Source organism: Excalfactoria chinensis, chromosome 22, assembly GCF_039878825.1.
Source record: "Excalfactoria chinensis isolate bCotChi1 chromosome 22, bCotChi1.hap2, whole genome shotgun sequence".
NCBI classification, from domain to species: domain Eukaryota; kingdom Metazoa; phylum Chordata; class Aves; order Galliformes; family Phasianidae; genus Excalfactoria; species Excalfactoria chinensis.
Window position 1 is genome coordinate 3293732 of NC_092846.1, and position 18653 is coordinate 3312384.

The following is an 18653-nucleotide window of genomic DNA, read 5'->3' on the forward strand; positions in this document are numbered from 1 at the left end:
GGCCACCACTAGTGCCTCAGTGGCCATCTCCAAGCAGGCATTGGTGGCCACCAACCAGGTCTCAGTGGCCACCTCCAAGCAGGCATTGGTGGCTACCAGCCAGACATCAGTAGCCACCACCAGAGCCTCAATGGCCACCTCCAAGCAGGCATTAGTGGCCACCAACCAGACCTCAGTGGCCACCTCCAACCAGGCATTGGTGGCCACCAACCAGGCATCGGTGGCTACTAGCCAGGCATCAGTGGCCACCACTAGAGCCTCAATGGCCACCTCCAAGCAGGCACTGGTGGCCACCAACCAGACCTTAGTGTCTGCCACCAGTGCCTCAATGGCTGCCACCAACCAGACTTCAATGACCATCACCACCACCTCGGTGGATACCAGCCAGGCTTCAATGGCTGCTAACACCTCCATGAACCATACAGAACAAACCCCGGTAAGGAGAGGGAAGGGGGATGCTGGCCATGCAGAAGCTCTGCTGCGCTGTGACCCCTGGCATGTCCCCCCCCTCAGCTCAGCTGTCAGAGCTTCCAGTGCTCCAGGGAGAGGTGTTACCAGGATGAAGCCCACAGCAACATGACGGCCACCTGCCACAATGAGACCTTCTGCGAGGTATGGAGCTTACAGTGGCTGCTGGGGGCTGTGAGCACAACACCTGCTTTTCCTTTGCCTCTCCCACAGTCTGTCCATTATTTTTGCTCCTCCATAATGGCCCCTCTGCACTTCTAGTGGTGGTTTTTTTTTCCCCCTTTGGTTCTGCTGTTGCAGCTTTATCGCTTCTCCAGCACGAACTACACCGCCAGGTGCAGCAGCTCGTGCAGTGCAGGGCTGTGCAGGACCAATGGCAGCGTGACCCTACAGCAGTGCACCATGGAGTGCTGCAACACCTCACTCTGTCTGCAGCTCAATGCAAGCTCCTACGGTAACTGCTCCCTGGTTTATCCCACTGCATGTGAGAGCAATGGGTGTGCAGACCCATCGTGCTGGGCTGGCTGCATCAGTGCAGTTCCTCTGCCCCAATGTGTGGACACGAAGGCTGCTCATGGGCTGTGTCCTCAGGGTTCCTCTGTTCCCACAGGTGATCTTCCTTCCACCACCACCGTGCCACCCACAACCACCATCACCACCACCACCCCACGACTTCCCCCAAGAAACGTAGGTACCCAATGTGATCTTTGTGCCAAAGCTGCCTCGAAAGGGGAACAAACCCTTAATGAGCTTTGCAAGGACAGAGATGTGAGGGTGCTAAGCAAACCATCTGCATTGCTCCAAGCAGTCCAAGCTGCCTGTTGGACAAAGTCTCCTCGAGCCACAGGGTAGGGTGATGTTGGGGTACCCAAGTGATGGGGTGGAAGGAGCTTTATCTCTGCACAGCCTCACTGAGAGGAAGGAAAAGGAGGTTTGAAACGTTGTGGTGGTGTTGCAGTGAGGTTTCCTGCAGTGTTAGATGGGAGCTTTCTGTCTCTTATCTCTGAGTATGAAAAGCCAGAGGCAGATGATGTCAAATGTTGAGATACATTGGGGGTTTGAAAGGGCACTGTGGGAGGAAGGGCTGCCCAAGGTCCAGATCTGGCCCTGAGCATCCTGCTGCCTGCACCACACCTGCACAGGTCTCCTCTGGTCTTGTTTTGCAGGGGAAGATCTGTGCAGCATTCTCCTGCCACGGGGATGGATGTTTCAAAGGCAAGAAGAGCACAACTCGATGCTTTGTTGGGCACGATTTCTGTGAGGTATGGTTGGGAACAGGACAGGTGGGATGTGCTGGAGTCTGTGTGCATCCCCTCAATGCAAATGCCAGAGGCTGAGCAGGATCAGCAGGTCAACCTCTCTCCTCCTTCCAGGTGAAGAAGATGGGCTTTAATTACGTGGCAGGATGCAGCAAAGCCTGCAAGTCTGCCAAGCCTATCTGTGCCCATGGGGTGAAGGCTGCCTGTTTCCAGGAGTGCTGCCCTGCCACCCCCAAGGGCAGCTGCCTGAAGCTGGATGGCAAAGTTCATGTGAATGGTGCTGGGCAGGTGGCTGTGTCCCCACTGCTGCAGCTCCTGGCATGTGGGACAGCCCTCCTCTTGAGCCTCAGGGCCTCCACTCCCTTCCACGGGTAAACAGCAGCCCTGCAGCCTTTCCTGTCCTTGATTTCAGCTGAGATCACTATCAAACACCCTCTGTTGCATCCCCATGTCAGGAGCAAGGTGTCCTGGAGCTCGTAGACGGCGGCTTCTCCCCCCATGCAGGTGCTCTCTGCTACACATCATCCCCAGGAGCTGCAGCATTGCACCTCTGTGCTGCAGGGATGGCAGATGCTGGAAGGAGAGACCTCAGGTGTAGGAGTGAGAGGGTGCTGAGCCAGCTTGGAACTTAGGAACCTCTGCCTTGACCCAAGGCACAGCTTACACAATGTAGTTACATCTGAACATCCACTTAAGTTTCTAAACAATACCTCCTGCCCCAGTAGGCTGGGCTGTTTTGTCTCCAGGTCTTAGGCAAGGAAATAGGGCTGAGCTAAAAGTGTTTTGTTAGACCATCCTGTTTAGTAGCTATGATTCTCTATGGGTAGAGCAGAGATATGAGTGTGAGTCTGTAACACAAGCTGGCATCATCACAGACAGCAGGTAATGGCTCTGTGATGTCACTGTGCAAACACACACTGTCCTCTTCCTGCTCTCCTTTAAGAAAATAATAAAACAATAATAAAGAAGCACTGGGTTGATGTCAGGCTGCTTTGTGCACAGCTCGAGGGATGTGGTGGGATCCCAGCCATAGGGCTGTGCTGGGGCAGCAGCAGGATGGCTTTGCTGGGAGTAAGTGAATGCAGGGCTGAGGGCAGGCACTGTGCAACCATTACCAGCCCTTCCATGCTGCTGCAGCAAAGCCACAGCACGTTGTCACATCCGGGTATCAGCAGAAAGTGACAACAGGATGGAACTCAAAAGACATTTCTGTTCCAGAAGTGATTCACAGCGCCACGTTTCTTGCAAGAGGAGCGCTCTGCAGTTGGAAGCAGATATTTCTCATTCTCCTTTCATTTCCTCTTTGCAGTCTTTTATCTGTTACTGCATCGCTGCCGAGAAGGGAGCAGAAAGCACCGCTCCTTGCTGCTGCTGTTTCCATATCTGCTCGACTTTGCTGTTCTACAGCTAGTGGAAAGAGCTGACTCACACCGAGCTCCCCTGCTTGGCACGTCAGAGTCTGCTGCCATTTCCCAGCACCTGCTTATAACCCTCCGCAGCGGTTATTTGCATAAATTAAAGCTCGGAAATCAGCCGGGGTCACGACATTTAACAAAACGCTGCAGGTGCTACCGCAACAAGAGCCCCTTTTGATGGCAGTAGGAAGTCAGCGGCTCTGCATTGCCGCAGGCTCGGCCCCGTCGGCTCTATGCACGCAGTACGCTCAGCTCGGGGACGCTCCGTACCCCACCGCCCCCCCCGTACTCCGCTTCTGCTCAGCCCTTCCCGCAGCTCTCCCGGTTCTCCGCCCCATTAAACCCGCATCATCCCGTTTAAAAATCCCTCCCGGTCCCGTCCAGCGGAGCTGGAAATGATGCTCGGCCGCTTCCTGGCACTTTACGAGCTTCTCTCCGGGCTGAGGGCGGCGGTTCCGGCCGCGGTGAGGAGCCCCGACAGCGGCGGCCGAAGCCCGAAAAGCCCCGTAGGACCGCACCGGCTCATCCCCATCCCCGCAGCCGGAGCCGTTCCCGAGCGAAGGGTTAACGGAGCCCTGGGGCAGGCCGGGAGCGCGGGGCGGGGAGAGGGGCGACGGGGCGGCGGCTCCCGGCTACGGCGGTACCGAGCGCGGCCGCATTGCGGTCCCGATCCCCATCCCCGTCCCCATCCCGACCCCTAACCCGGTCCCCCCGAGCTGCTCGCTGACCGCCGGCCCCCACCCCGCGGGCACGGAGGATGGATCAGTCGGTGGCCATCCAGGAGACGCTTCTCGATGGGGCGACGTGTCGAATCATATCCTTTGCCTTATGCGAGTCCAGGGGAGCGATGCCGAGTTCCCTCTTTTTTCTCTTCCCCTTCCGACCCCTCGACTCCCATCTCGGTTTGCCGTTCCTTGACCCACAGCGAACGCCGTGCAGGGAGCCGTGGCTGCGGGGCAGAGCGTGGAGAGCCGACTGCTGGGCCTGGTGGAGCGCGGCGGGCAGCACGCGTGGGTGCCAAGATGGGGCAAGCCGGGCTTGTGCTTGCGGGGAGGGGTTTGTGTGGGGTGGGGTCTGCCCACACCGAGGCATTCCCTCCGCCTCTGCTCTGTGCTTGCAGGATCTATGTGTACACCCACCGGCGGATGGCCATCACAGCTGAGGATGTCTGGCTGGAGAAGGTTATCCCCATCACAGACGGGTTTGCAGTGGAAGAAGGTACCCACGCACTTCAGGGCTCAGTGCTCACCTCCAAAGGAAGGGGTAGAGGGATCTGCAGTCTGTATTTTGTTGTTATACTTGCTGTGCCTTGGGATCTACTCAGCCCATCGTGTTTTCTCATGTAATCCTTGGTGAAGTTAATGCACCTGAAAGGTTCTGCCTTATCAATCCTCCTGCAATCCAGAGCAGCACCCTGGGCTCCTGCAGGGCTGCATTACCCACCCCTGTGCCTGTAGCATCTGAGGGCTGTGCTCAGTTATCCAGCCTCAAAGCGTTAAATCAAATGCTACAGTCCTGTTACTCAGCTTTGTAACTGAACTTTCTTTCCTGTTTGCAGTGATACCTGATGGTGACCTTCATGTCATTGGTGAGTTCTGATATTGCTGTTATGCCTGTGCTGCCGCAGCCACTGGATGAATCATAGAATCACAGGATGCTTTGAATTGAATGGGACCCTTAAAGGCCATCTGGTCCAACTCCCCTGCAGTGAGTGGGGACACCCACAGCCCAGCCAGCCTTCTGGTCTGTTGTTACCAGCCTGGCTTTATTGCTCATTGAGGGGCGGTATACCCTCCTGGACTTTCCTTTCCCAGTTGCTGTACCCATAGAAGCCTTTCTTATCCTTCTTTGTGCCCCTTGACAAGTCTAGTTCCAGCCTGGCCATGGCTTTCCTGACCCCATCCCTTTGCAGCCTGGCAGCATCCTATGCTCCTCCCGGGGTGTCTGTCCCCTGCTTCCATTGCATCCCCTATCACTGAACGAGGAGAACAAAACATTACAAAGAGTGATTGAAATGGTAACACCTGGGGAAACTCACTGATGAAGGCCCACAGGCATGCTCAGCTGCAGAGAGCAGATTAGGGGCTGTTCCTGAGCACTGGGCAGCACTAATGCATGCTCCTTTCCTCCTCTTGGTGTCACAGGTTCAGATGTGACCATTCGGATCCACTCAGAAGGCGACAAGCTCACAGTGCAGCTGCCCTTTGGTTCACACACACGCACGTTCCTGCAGGAGGTCAGCAAGTGCAGCACAGGTACGTGTGCTGCAGTGATTGTGCTCAGTGATAGGGATGCAGGAGCCCGGGCTGCATTTGTACTCATTGCCGAACCTCGTGCAGAGCAGCGATGCTTTGTGTCACCAGGATCAGCAGGGGGGGAGCAGCACTTCGAGGCAGTGCTGTGACACACGCCTGCATGCTGTGCAGTCAGAAGGCCGAATAGAGATTTGCTCTGTGTACACTCTGGGAGACCACAAGGGGAAAGCTGTCTCCTCCCACATTCTGTGCTCTCCGTGCTCTCTCATTTCCTCGGTACCGGCAGCTCGCAGCCCGGTGCTCTTCCCACCACGGCTCCCTTTGGGTTTTTTGGGGGGATGGAATCCCGTTGCATGCTGCAGCCGTCCGAAGGACTTCGTACTGCGGTCAGGGCCCCAGGGCCGGCCCCGGTTCCTGCGTGGGGCGGGAGGGGCTGATAGCCGTCCCCCGGCGGGCGGAGCGAGGCGAAACGGGGCCGGGTCGGAACGGGGCCGGGCCGGCCGGGTGCCGCGATGTCGGCGGGCGGGCGGCCCCGCCGAGGTGAGTGCTTAGAGGGAACCGCAGGGAGCTTCTGGGGCTGGGATTCGAGACCCGTCCCAACCCGCGGAGCAGCCTTCCCGTCCCGTCGGAACCGCTTCGCTCGGGCCGATCGCGATGCCCGCCCCACAACGACGCTGGTTCCGAGCGATGGGAACCTGCTGGGTTGAGGGAACCCCTGGCCGCACTCGGGCGGCCGTGGGGGAGTTCGGGCTCTTGCTCTGTGCGTGGTCGTGCTTTGAGGAGGGCACGCTGTCGGTTCAGCCATGGGCAGCGCTCCCGGCTGCCCCGAGGGCTGCGGTGAGGGGCGGGGGGCGAAGGGTTCGCTCCGTGCAGCAGCGGCTCAGCCCACGCTCTCAGGCAGCGCTGGGACCCCGAGGGCCGTTTGCTGGCTACGGTTCCGGGCTGCGCTTTCCTCGATGGCGAATCCGGTGTCGGTTTTCATGTGCTGTGGCTGCGACCTTTCAGCTGTTCTCTGCCCGGTTGCTACGGGTCCGCCCCGTGCCGTGCCGTGCCGTCCGCCTCTTCCCCTCCTGCTTCCAGGAGCTGCTGCTATGCGAAGGGAGCGCTTGAGAAAGTGCGGAGAGCTGAGCGATGCCGGCACTCAGCGTGGCGTTCAGAATAGAGGTTAATCCATCTCTGCTTTACCTGCCTTTCTCTGGGCTGCTGCTGCCATTCCTCCTCGCTATTCTGTAATTCAGACATGAGACAAGGGGCACGGAATGCACTGAGCTGGAGATGGGGGAACATCTGTCCAGCTGTGCTGTTAAACTCGGGGCTTCAAAGCAACTGGGAGGGACCTGGGCGTGTGTTTAGGAGGAAAAGCACTGAGTGGCACCGGAGCCGGGTTGCAGTGCTGGGATGTTTTTGTTGTATCTGGAGCACGGGAACGCCCTTTGCATTGCGAGCTCTTTGGGAAGCAGCTCTGCTATCAAACCCTGCCTCTGAGCTGTGACAAAATTGCCTTCTCAAGGTTTTGTTGTGTGTTTCTTCAGTCTGAGTTGTTCAGGGATCTCTCTTTTGGCCTCTCTTACAAGTAGAAAGCACTGTCACACAGGGTCTTTTGGGACAGAAAGTCAAACAGTGTGAGGGTTTGTCTGCTGTTTTCCATAATATCTCCCACACTTTCATTACCTGATCATGAGCCCTGAGCGAGCGACTCCCATATGCAAAGCAAAGCACATTTAAATAGTGTGCAAATGCTGCCGTTTGCTGCTAGAACACCATTGGTGCCTTCTGTGGATTAAGGCTGGTGAATGCATCAGGGAATCTGGGAAAGGATTCTAATGGGCTTTCATTTCAGGGGTCGATGTTCCCAGTTTCAGATAGGCCCTTATCTAGAGCCCTGTGTCTGTGTGTGCAGACTCAGCCTGTGTGCTTCTGTGCAGGGAGGGGTGGGCTGGCTGTGCTGCTGCAAGCAATGCATGGCACAGGTAGTTCTCACTTCTGGGTGCTGAGCTGGATCTGGCTTTATCTGAAGATAGGATAGACCTTCCTGCTGTAGAACAGTGTTGGAATGCTGCTGCACGCTTTTCATAGCAAGTCTTTGTTGCTGCAGAAGTCCATTCTAGCTGCAAATCCTGGTTCAGGCTGTCTGTGTTCTGCTGCTCTCTTATCTCTGCACAAAGCTCGTTGGTTCTGTGCCCCTCTCAGGGCTTACATGAGGTTGTGTATTGCTAAAATATTCCGCTTTTGGTTGCCAAATTATGGACCCCTTTGGCTTGAGCAACATCTGCTTAGATACAAACTTATCTGAAGGAAACAGCCCATTTCCAGGGCTGATTTCTTCCTTAGGAGAATCCTACATAGGAATTAGTGCTGTTAATGAGGTTAAAACATGAAGGTGTGACACATGGCTGTGATCTTTGGGTTGCACGGTGCTGCACAGCACGCAGCAGGCACTGATATCTCCCATGCTGCCCAGCATTGTCCTCTGTGGTTAACAGAGCCCAAACTTTTGCCCTCTGCTCCAAAAGCAGCAGCAGTCCAATTGCTGTGCCCTTTATTGCCAAAGGTCAAGTTGGTTCACGTCACTGGCAGGATGCACAGCGTGGTGCTTATCAGGAGCGCTGCAGAGGCTCAGGCAGCACTGAATAAGTGCTTGATGCCTGCAGAGAACACACACAGCTCCATCCCAGTGCACACAACTAGGGCACTTCTAGCTGGATGGGCTCTGAAGGAGCGTTGTGCTGCTGGTGGAGGTTTTGTCTTATCAAAGTCTGCTCCTGCTCAGCTCTGTGGGGACTGTGTGTGATCCGTAATGAGGTTTGAATCATGTGCTCTTCTGGAAGCAGCCGCTGATTAATCCTCTTAGACAGCCTTTCTTCTCTGAGGGCTCTTTGGGCAGAAGAGGTTTTCCAGGCTGTGAATGCGACCACTTCTTGTCGGTGTGTTTATACTCAGAGTACTCAGGGTTCTATGTGTGGGATGTGCTCGCATCCCAAAGGATGCACTACAGCAGCAATAATAATACTTAATCATTTGTCTGTGCTTAACTAAATGAATGTTACGAGCTGAAGAGCATCTTCCGTGTCATCTTTAGATTCATGTGCCACTTCTCATAGCCCTGAGATTGCCTTTTGTGCATGGACACTTGGCAAAAACCCATGCAAAATTCTCTTGTTTTGGCCCCTGTAGGAGCAGAATAGCTGAAACAAGCGTTGCAGGCTCTCTGAATGTTGCTAACCAAGTGTCATGTAATTGCTATTGTACCTGCATCTAATTGCATTTGCACAGGGTCTGCCCTGTTGTTTTTTTTAGGAGCGTGTGATTTGCATTGAGGCACCGTTTCTGCTGCAGCGTGGAGGGTTTGCATTGGGAATGTACTACACTGCTTTGCAGGAGGGGCTCCCCTGCTTTGCTGTGCTGCTGCAGACAGGCAGAAAGCCTTTAAATAGCAGCATGCTTTTTGGTTTTTTTCTTCCTTTCTTTGTACTTCCTGTCTTGCTTCAGAAAGGGAAAGCTTATCAGCACAGCTTTCTGCATGCCTAGGATAAAGCTCAAGGGGGTGGGCAGCTCTGCAGCTCTGTGCCATGCTGTGTGTTCCTCTTGCTTATCCCTGTACCCCACCAGCCCATCAGATAAGTGACAGATCCTGAGATAACCGGGCTGCTTTGGTTCTCTGTACAGAACTAAGCTATGTTGGTTTCCCTTCTGTTTGCCTGTGGTTGGTAAGTTAAACACCACTTTGTGTTTCATGCGAAGCTTTTGTTGCCTTTCCAGAAGCGGTTGGCTCTGAAGGCATCAAGCAGAATGGAAAGAAGCTTGTGGTCAGTCCAGGCTGGAGCCAGGACAGCACTGACAAGAGTGCTCCCAGGTATGGTTTTGCTCTGACTTCACCTGAATCACATTCAAAGTGATTCTTGTGTGCATCTGGGAAGGGTGAGTGAGGTGTCCAAGCGGTGGCAATGTTCCCTTGCTTCTTCAGCTCTGCCTCCCCTTGATAAAGGATCTCAGTGCTAACAGTAAATGTATAGCAACAAACTTCTTTGTGCTTCTGTGGAATGGTGTTCAGCTGGAACAGGCTGTGGTGGGTAAGCTGTTGGTCTTTTGGTATCAAGAGGAAGAAAGAGAAATGGCAAAGTGTTTTGTGTCTGGTTTCCTGGTTTTCAGCTGGAACTGAGGGGGAACTTGGTCTCTGTGGTCCCAGTGTGTGTGTGCAGGGTACCAGCACAGGGTATGTGGCTGCTGCATTATCTGCTAGCACTCACCAATGTACCAGGATCTAGAGCAGGAGCCAGCATCTTTTTGAGAAGAGAACCCTAAGATTCTATTTAGGAGAGGAAAAATAAAGTCCAACATCAGCATGCTATCAAAACTAGAGTGGGAATTTCTGCACTGCCTCTTGGAGCTAGTCCCTCCATTCCCCCTATTTGGGCATATTTCGCTGTGTAGTGGGACGGGGCCGGCTGGTGTTGTTTGTTTTGAGTTCAGAGAGCTTTGGCTTAGGGCCACCATGTCTCACAGATACACTCCTAGAACGTTAGAGTTTCATTTTTTCAGTTCCCAGGGCTTTGTGGACCCTGCTGAGTACCCTTCAAAGTCTGCCTCTGTGCCATCTTTGGCACCCACATGCAGGTTGTTGACCTTACATTTATATCATGTACTTGCTTGTGGGAACTCCTGAGCTGTTGCAAAAGGAGCATGAAGTAACTCACAGAGCCACAAGATACTAAATAAAACCCACATCCACCCCTTGCTGCCTCCTTACTGGACAGAAATGGGACTTTTCTGCTACAAAAAAGAGTTTTTCATTCTTCTGCTGTCATCTGAAGGGTTGAGCAGAGGGTGATGGCATTGGCATCCACCTAATCCAGGGAGCAGGAAATGTGTGTGGTTTGATATCAACATCCAGGTGAGCAAGGTCAGCCCTGATCTGACAGGCTGCACCGGGTGAGCCAGAAGGGTTTGTTCTCTCAGTTGGTTAAACTGGTTTTGTCTGGAGAAGGTCTGAGTTGTCGTAAGAAGTGCTGGTTTCACTCTCGTCTGCTTGTTCTGAACGTTGATTGGTGAAACAGACAGGAAGATTTGGGTCGTATAGCAGCAGAATGAAGCTGGTCAGGGTGTGCGCTCATCCTGTGCTTCATCTCACGGTTCTGCATTTACTTACAGGCAAAGCAAACTCAAACCAGAGGTGACAACAGAAATGGTGCGGTCCTCCAGCGTGATGGTCTCAAACGTGGCTTCAATTTTATCAGAACCCAAGTTTGGGTTGCGAGATACTCTTGTCAAATCTAAGCTTGTGCAAAGGGAGGATTCCTACACGTACATCCAGAACTTCAGGTAATGATCATTCCTTATTTCGAAGGCGGGATGAGGTTTTTTTGTGCTTGAAGGTGAGTTGGTTCCACACAACCCTGCCTGCTTCAGGTCATTCTTTCACCTTGCTGCCATTCTAACGAGCTCCTAAGAGCTTAGGAGGGTTATTGTAATGATGAGCAGAAACTATTCTGTGGTTAAAGTCCTTTTGTGCTGGTGATGTGATGAGTTTGTCCTTTCAGGCTGCTCCTGCACAGCTCAATCTGTGTGTTTTTACGCTGTATGCAAAAAATGTGTATTTTTCTGTAAAGCAGGCACAGAAAAGTGCTACTTTAATTAAATCACCGTAGGAATTTAAGCTTCGCCACGTTGTCTTAACTCCCTCTGGAAACAAGCTATAATTAGTAAGTACGTGGGTTAATAATAGTGATGTTTACAGGTCTGGCGTTTAGCAAAAGTGTATTTTCTTTGCAGGTTTTTTGTTGGGACTTACAATGTGAACGGTCAGTCCCCCAGAGAAAGCCTCCAGCCTTGGCTGAGATGCGACTCTGTACCTCCAGACGTTTACTGTGTGGGGTGAGTGGCTCCCTCCAAACCTCAGCCCTGGGTTGCTTTGCTTGTGAAGCCGCAGCATGGAGGTGTTCAGCCAGGAACACCACAGCAGAGGAATGTTTGCATTGCCTTATTGTGCTGCATAGCTTCAGTTTGTGTGTCTGCATAGCCTGGAAGGGATGATGTTCTGGTGGTGTTTGGGCTCTTTGGCACTGCAGTTTTACAGCATCTTTAATGCAATTCAGTATAGCTGAGCTTTACATTTTAACGTGCCTCTGAAATGAGCATATCTGAAAATTCAAATTCAGTTCTAATTTAGAGCATAAACTGTTTTAGTTCTTTCCTGGAGGAAAGAGCTGGAGAGTTATAAACCAGTGCGTGCATCCACGGGTTCCTTCCTCTAATGCAGTTTCCAGGAGCTTGATCTGAGTAAAGAAGCCTTCTTTTTCAATGACACACCGAAGGAAGAAGAATGGTTTAAAGCTGTAACTGATAGCCTTCACCCAGATGCCAAGTATGCAAAGGTAAATGTGACTTCTGGGGAGGTTTGAGTGTGGAATCGTTTTCCAGTCGGGCTTCTTTTCACCTTGTTCTCCTGTTTTCAGTCGCTGTGTCTTTCAGAGGGGCATTGTCTGCAGGCTTTTGCTCAGTCAGAAGGTGACGTAGGCAGTGTTACTGTGCAGTGTGCCAATGCAGAGGGCAGGCAGGGCAGCTGGGCGCCATGAGTTAGTGGAGCTCCTCCTGTTTGGGGGTAGGGAATAGGAAGCATCTCGTTGTTTGCCCTGTCTGTCTCCTGGTATGCATGCTTGAATGAGCTGTCAAGGCATTTTGGAAGGAATACTGCTTGTGTTTTGGCTCCTGCTCCTTACTTCTGCTTTGTCTCTTGTTAGTTGTCTAAGTGAAGCTCCTTCTATGGGCTGCCTGTGCCTCGGGCTTTGCTTTGGGCTTCTGCTTCCTTTACTTACAGCATTGCTCCCTGGCTCCCTCCTGTGCTATGCTGCCAGAGTAACTGTAAGGGTGTGTTGAGGTGGTCTGTTGGATGAGCCTGCAACTCTCCTTTGTGTGTGCTTTGACCCGTGTTCTGGGCTGGGAGGCAGAGTGCCTTCTCCTGTTCTGGTATTTAATACAACAGGATCTGTTTTCCAGGTGAAGCTTGTGCGACTTGTGGGAATAATGCTTCTGTTGTATGTGAAGGCAGACCTTGCTTTGAACATCTCTGAGGTGGAAATCGAGACTGTGGGAACTGGCATCATGGGGAGGATGGTAAGAATTGACAGCAGTGCCTGAGACTTTGGAGAGCCCTGGGAGCCCCTCTCCTTAGATGTAGAGGTTATTCTTCCAGCTAAAAGATGCAGCTGCCTTTAGAAATGCATGTGATGGCTGAGGGTGTTGCTGGAGGGAACCACCATCTGCCCTCAAAGCCTTGCAGACCTTGAAAGTTTTTCATGTGTTGGGCTGTATGGGACCATGAGGTTTGATGATGGCTGTGGTTTTACCTACGGCAATTAATATGAGGAAACACAAGAACGAGAAACCTGTCCGTCCAGATTATAGTTTTCCTGAGGGGAACTTAGTGGCCTCTTGCCATTCTGCTCCATTGGAATGAAGTCTGTGTCCTTTCAATGTTGTTTCTGCAGCTGTAAATTGGCAGAGGTATTTTGGACCAGCTGAGCTTCCTCCTCCACTGCTCTTAACTCATTTCTGGATTCATCTGTTGTGTACAGAAGAGTTTCTGACCGCTTTATTTCCTCTTTCAGGGTAACAAAGGTGGCGTTGCCATAAGGTTTAAATTCCACAACACTAGTGTGTGCGTTGTGAATTCTCACCTTGCTGCTCACACGGAGGAATATGAGAGGAGGAACCAGGACTTCAAAGACATTTGCTCTCGGATGCAGTTCTGCCAGTCGGATCCAAATTTGCCACCTCTCACTATCAGCAAACACGAGTATGTTTCTGGTTTGATTGTGTGGATCACTGCAGGAAGCAAGACAGAGCATTATGAATGTGGTGGGCTGTTCTCTAGGCAGGGATGCGAGGAGGGTGGCTAATGCTTTAATTGCTAGCCTGGAAAAGCCAGAAACACTTCACTGTAACTCTGGTTTTGATAGTGGTCACCTATATGGTTCTGGCAAGCCACTTGCCCACTTATGCTCTAGCAAGCCTTGTTTTAGTTCCTGCATGAAGCAGGAAGGAGGCGATAATACACATTGGTCTCCTCAATGTATTGTGGCATTGAGTGAGGATTATAAAAAGCACTAGATGTGGTGACAAACATGCAGGGTGGGAATTAAAAACAGCAAAGGCAGAAGAAGTGGCTTCACTTTCAAGTTCCAGCTCTTGCTTGCGTGTTGTGGTGCAGAAAGACAGACACAGCATCCACCTGATCATGGGGAGAGCTCACATGGGTACCTTTGTGCAGACTTCTGGTCTATGTTCTCTCTTGCAGCGTGATCTTGTGGTTGGGTGACCTCAACTATCGGCTGGAAGAACTGGATGTGACGAAAGTGAAGCAGCTTGTAGATGAGAAAGCATTTCCAGAGCTTTGCCAATACGACCAGGTACTGATGCCTCACCCACCTGCAGGTGGAGCTGAGGGTGCTCATTAGGGATTGCTCATGTGCTCCTCAGCCTTCTCAGTGCTGAATAGCTCACATGGGAATTGTGCTTGAGCTCATTCCATTTCTCTTCTTTTTTTTTTTTTCTCCTGTAGCTAAAGAGGCAAATGAATGCAAAAGCCGTCTTTGAAGGCTTTACAGAGGGAGAGATCTCTTTCCAGCCGACGTACAAATATGACGCTGGCTGTGATGAGTGGGACACAAGGTACAGTGATTGCTTCATAGGTGGCACCGACGTTATTCTCAAAGGCAGTAAAAATAAAGCGAGAAAGAATTACAGAAGCGGGTCTTGTTCAAAACACGTGGTTGCTGGGGAGAGCAGTGTTCTGCTTTGCCTTGTTACTCCACCTGAACTGCACCTGGAAGCTGTAATTTTCACCTCTCTGTCCTAGTGAGAAATGCCGTGTTCCAGCTTGGTGTGATCGGATACTCTGGAAAGGCCAGAACATTACTCAGCTGAGCTACCGCAGCCATATGGCTCTGAAGATCAGCGACCATAAGCCCGTTAGCTCCGTGTTTGATATTGGGGTAAGTGTGTCAGTGCTGAAGGAAATAGCTCTGCCGACCTTGTCCTCTGTGTGGGTGGAGGAGGGAGGCTCTCCTGCTGGATTGTCCCTACTTTTATGGCATCCACATGGAACAATGGCTCGTAAGGTGGGCTAATAATGCATTGTACTACTGAAACATAATCACTTGACGTCTGCTCTATAGGCACAGTAAATACGAGTTGGTGCTGTGTGTGTCCTTTTCAGGTGAAAGTGGTGAATGAGGAGCTCTACCGAAAGGTCTTTGAGGAAATCGTGCGCTCCCTGGATAAGATGGAGAACGCCAACATTCCCTCTGTGACCCTCTCCAAGAGAGAGGTAGGATCTGTTGATCTGTTATGAGCTGCTGGACAAAACAAGCATTCCCAGGCCCTAGATGTGTTGTCTCGTGGTAGCAGTACATTAGATGGATGCTGGACCAGCTGGTCTGGTTCCAGTCAAGTAGAGCACAGTGACTTTCAACTGTTTTCTGTCTACAAACCCTAGAAATACCTTCTTTGTTTCTGTTTTAAATGCAAGAAAGATTCATTCAGGGTACCAAGCTGAATATACAGCTGGGTTATGAGGTGGAGAATAAAAGGGTAGTTTCAGGTAACACCAAGTATCTCTTTCTGTTACTTAGTCTTGGAAACATAAAATGTCACATTCTGAGGAATTTAGAGAAGGTCACAAGACCAGCATTTGCTTTGTGTGTTGGGGACTATAAAAGATACGCAACCAAGAGGCTTACAGATACCTTGTTCTCAAGTTCCTCTGAGGTTATTTGAGGGGAGCATTTGTTTTAAAGGGCACACTGCTGCATAGAGTGTAAATAAGTGTAATCCTTTTTAATCCTGGAAGAGGCGGGATGTGGGAGCAAGAGGGTTAATCTGGATATCTTGCTGCTTAATGATTAAACTATGGGACAGCAATGTGAGGAATTGCTGCTGGTGCTTGGCGACGGGGGATTGGCTGACGATGTTGGCTGATGTTTGTTTCTAGTTCCATTTTGAGGATGTCAAATACATGCAGCTGCAGGTAGAGAAGTTTACAATCCGCAATGGACAAGTGCCCTGCCAGTTTGAATTCATCAGCAAACCAGATGAGGTTACCTATTGCAAGGAGTGGCTGATTGCTAATCCTAGTAAGGGCTTTCTGCTGTCAGGTGAGCTCCTCATTGTTCCTTTCATGTTAATGAGCTATTATTGTCATGTGTTGGCTTTGCTCCTTCTGCTAATTCGAGAGTGCTATGCTTGCCTACAGGCTTATTGGTTTAATGCCTTTTTAAACTCAGTGTGGTTTTCTTATCTTCTGTCAGGTTCTGAGATCACAATTGAGTTGGAACTGTTTGTTAATAAATCAACAGCTACACAGTTGAACTCTGGAGAAGAAAAACTCGAAGACATCCTAGTCTTGCATCTCGACAGGGGGAAGGATTATTTTCTGTCTGTAACAGGAAACTACTTGCCCAGTTGCTTTGGGTCTCCCATTCATACGCTGTGTTACATGAGGGAACCAATCCAAGACATGTCTGCAGAATCCATTCGGAATCTTGTGAGTTAAAGATTAGCTTCCCTTCTGAACCCACCGACACCATTAAAACTAGGTGATTGAGTCTTAGTTATCGCCACAGAGCCTCCTTTCTGGTCCATTGTCTGAAAATGCTGATACATCTCCACGCCTTGTGTTAGTGCTTTGTGTGGATGAACCAACCCATTTTAGGTACAGCACTGACAGTAACGTTGCCATTCGCTCTGCTTGCACGTTGAAAAATGGTGTGTGTATGTGAAGCGTGACTGAGAGCATCTTTTCTGTCTGTGCTTATGATGCAATTACAGCTGACACAGCAGCCTGTGAAAACTGGTGAGTGCAGCTGCACAAGTCCTAGTTCTCAGCTTTAAGCTCTGTGAACAAGAAGCTGGCTAGCTAGCTCACTTTGTTCTTTATTTCTTCCTCTCTCTCAGACCCTGATGCCACTGGAAGGGAGCAATAATGCTACTCAAGCTGAAAAGCCTCTGGAGATTCCCAAAGAGCTGTGGATGATGGTGGATCACTTATACCGCAATGCTTCCCAGCAGGTCGGCAGTGCTTGTGCTGGAGCTGCAAAGTAATTGGTTGGCATTAGGTTGAGTTATGGGAGAAGATGCTAGTAATGTCAACCATTGCTAAGTGTGGATGTTTGGTTAATGGTAAAGGGTGAAAATGGATCTTTTTGAGATAAGAGATCCCATTACCCTGGGTTGCAAAGTTTTGTGAAGGTGATGCTGTGTATGGTATGCACCAGCAGCTGTCCTTTTGTGTTGCTCTTTACTGCAGTCCCACAGCCTTCCTGAACTGCTCTTAGTGAGGTTTGTGCTGATAACAACCAACCTAGAGAGATTTTTGCTGCCAGTTTATAAAGGCAATGCTTCGGTTACCCAAATAACTTCTATTTTCCATGGAGATTGATTAACGGTGGCCTTTGCAGGAGGATCTGTTTCAGCAGCCAGGCCTTAGGTCTGAATTTGAGCAAATCCGAGATTGTTTGGACAAAGGAATGCATGATACCCTCCGTATCCTTTTAGACTGATGTCTGATTGGGCTCCCTATGCCCAAGCAAAAGATCAAAGCTGAGAAAGGTTTTTAAACTGCTCTTTCTCATCTCACAGTAACTGAGATGTGCTCTTTGCTGACATCTGCAATCCGTCCTAATGCCTCTGCGGAGTCCTTGCTATGCTGATGAACTACATCAGTATCTAACTTCCAATGGGGAAACAGTTTGCTGTGTGGGGCCAAGCAGTTTAACTCAAAGCTATGAACAGCAGTTCTTTGGAGACATTAGGAAAGATCAGTGTTTCAGCAGAAATACTGCCATGCTGTGCTTACCTCTTCCTTAACCACCTCTGGATCAGTTGGCAGCAACCACTCGGTAGCAGAGGCACTACTGCTCTTTCTGGAAAGCCTGCCAGAGCCAGTCATCTGCTACAGGTTCTACAGCAGCTGTTTGGAGTGTGCCAACAACTACCTGCTGAGCAGCCAGGTAATGCCAGCTTCACTGGGAGACCATTTCTGGAAGGAGGTAGACTGGTTTATCCTGGATCAATAACAACGTTTTGCTATGAGAAACCTAATATTCTCATAAAAGAAGTGATCCAGAGCTTGGGTTATTAAGAGCTGTTCCCATATACAGAAAGCGTGATGTTGGTAGTAGACAAAGCTTCCAAGTTACAGTCGTTTCTTTCAAGGTATGTTGTTTCTTCTCTCCACCCAGATTATCTCTAACCTGCCGGAGTGCCATAAAAACGTCTTTGAATATCTCATGGCATTTCTACGAGAGCTACTGAAGAATTCAGGGAAGAACAACTTGGATGTGAATATTTTAGGTAAGGCGAGCAAAATAACCATTCTGTTCAGTGGGGTTTTTCAGTTAGTGGGACAGAACGTGTTTCTCCATAGCGAAATGCAGTCGTGGTCTCTCCTGATTTGAAGCATGTCGTTATCAAAGCCCATAGAAAGATGGATTTTGCATCCTTGCAATAGCTTGTCCTGCAGTGTCATCAGCTTTATCTAACTCCTCCTGAAACCAGGTTGTCTCTCATTGCAACTAATTGAGCTTGATGGAATTACCCTTACTAGCTCGCTTGCTTGATGCTCTTTTCTCTCTCCCCTTTAAAACACAGCTAGTATATTTGGTGGCTTGTTACTTCGACCTCCTCCTGGACATCCTATGCCTGATATAACAGAAAAGAGGAAAGCTCAGCAATTTATCCACCAGTTCCTCCTGAGGGAGAACAACTCGTCGTGAATTTCAGATGCAGCCCATCCGATTTTTAAGCTGCTGTAAAGAAAAGCAATGTACAGTGGATCGGTTTATTTTTTAATCACGGTATTTTATACAATCTCTTTGCTATTAAATGCAGCTCAGGCGTTTAGAATCAGGTGTCACTGTTCAATAAGCTGTATATTGAATTTCTACATAAGCTGTACGTAGACAAGCGAGAAGAGCCGGTATTTACGTTTCTTATTTAACTTGTATGAAAGCAGCGGATTTTTAAGTCCTTATTATTTAAATAATAAAACATCTCAGTGCATTTTCCAGCCTGTTTTGCTTTGGTTTTAAGTGGGTGGGTCACATGTGTTACAAACAAGGAGCGGCCCTCTCCATAGCAACAAGGAGATGAGCATTTCCATGCCTTCCCCTGCACCTTATAACCCTATGGGAATGCTCCCTATTGAGTTTATCTTAGCAGGAGCTGGGCTCTACCCTGCTGCACATTATTGCCCTACACCC

General features: G+C 50.4%; 1 protein-coding gene across 3 annotated transcripts; it reads left to right on the forward strand.

The window, feature by feature from the left end:
• The first annotated feature begins 176 nt into the window (after positions 1-176).
• Positions 177-18459, forward strand: INPP5B (inositol polyphosphate-5-phosphatase B). Of its 3 annotated transcripts, none has more exons than XM_072355232.1 (23): positions 177-612; positions 769-3955; positions 4072-4152; positions 4263-4360; positions 4701-4730; positions 5287-5397; positions 9157-9250; positions 10546-10716; positions 11167-11268; positions 11654-11768; positions 12391-12507; positions 13002-13189; positions 13691-13802; positions 13955-14064; positions 14252-14387; positions 14612-14722; positions 15386-15548; positions 15702-15937; positions 16348-16461; positions 16851-16935; positions 17275-17402; positions 17634-17745; positions 18043-18459. In XM_072355232.1, exons 2-23 carry the CDS (start codon positions 3900-3902, stop codon positions 18165-18167), a joined length of 2595 nt encoding a protein of 864 aa, XP_072211333.1. In that variant the 5' UTR covers positions 177-612; positions 769-3899; the 3' UTR covers positions 18168-18459. The 3 variants fall into 3 exon arrangements, with proteins under 3 accessions (XP_072211333.1, XP_072211334.1, XP_072211335.1); XM_072355233.1 differs by having other exon boundaries at positions 177-436; positions 514-3955; XM_072355234.1 differs by lacking the exons at positions 177-612; positions 769-3955; positions 4072-4152; ... (1 more) ...; positions 4701-4730; positions 5287-5397 and adding an exon at positions 5877-5937.
• Positions 18460-18653: the final 194 nt, after the last annotated feature.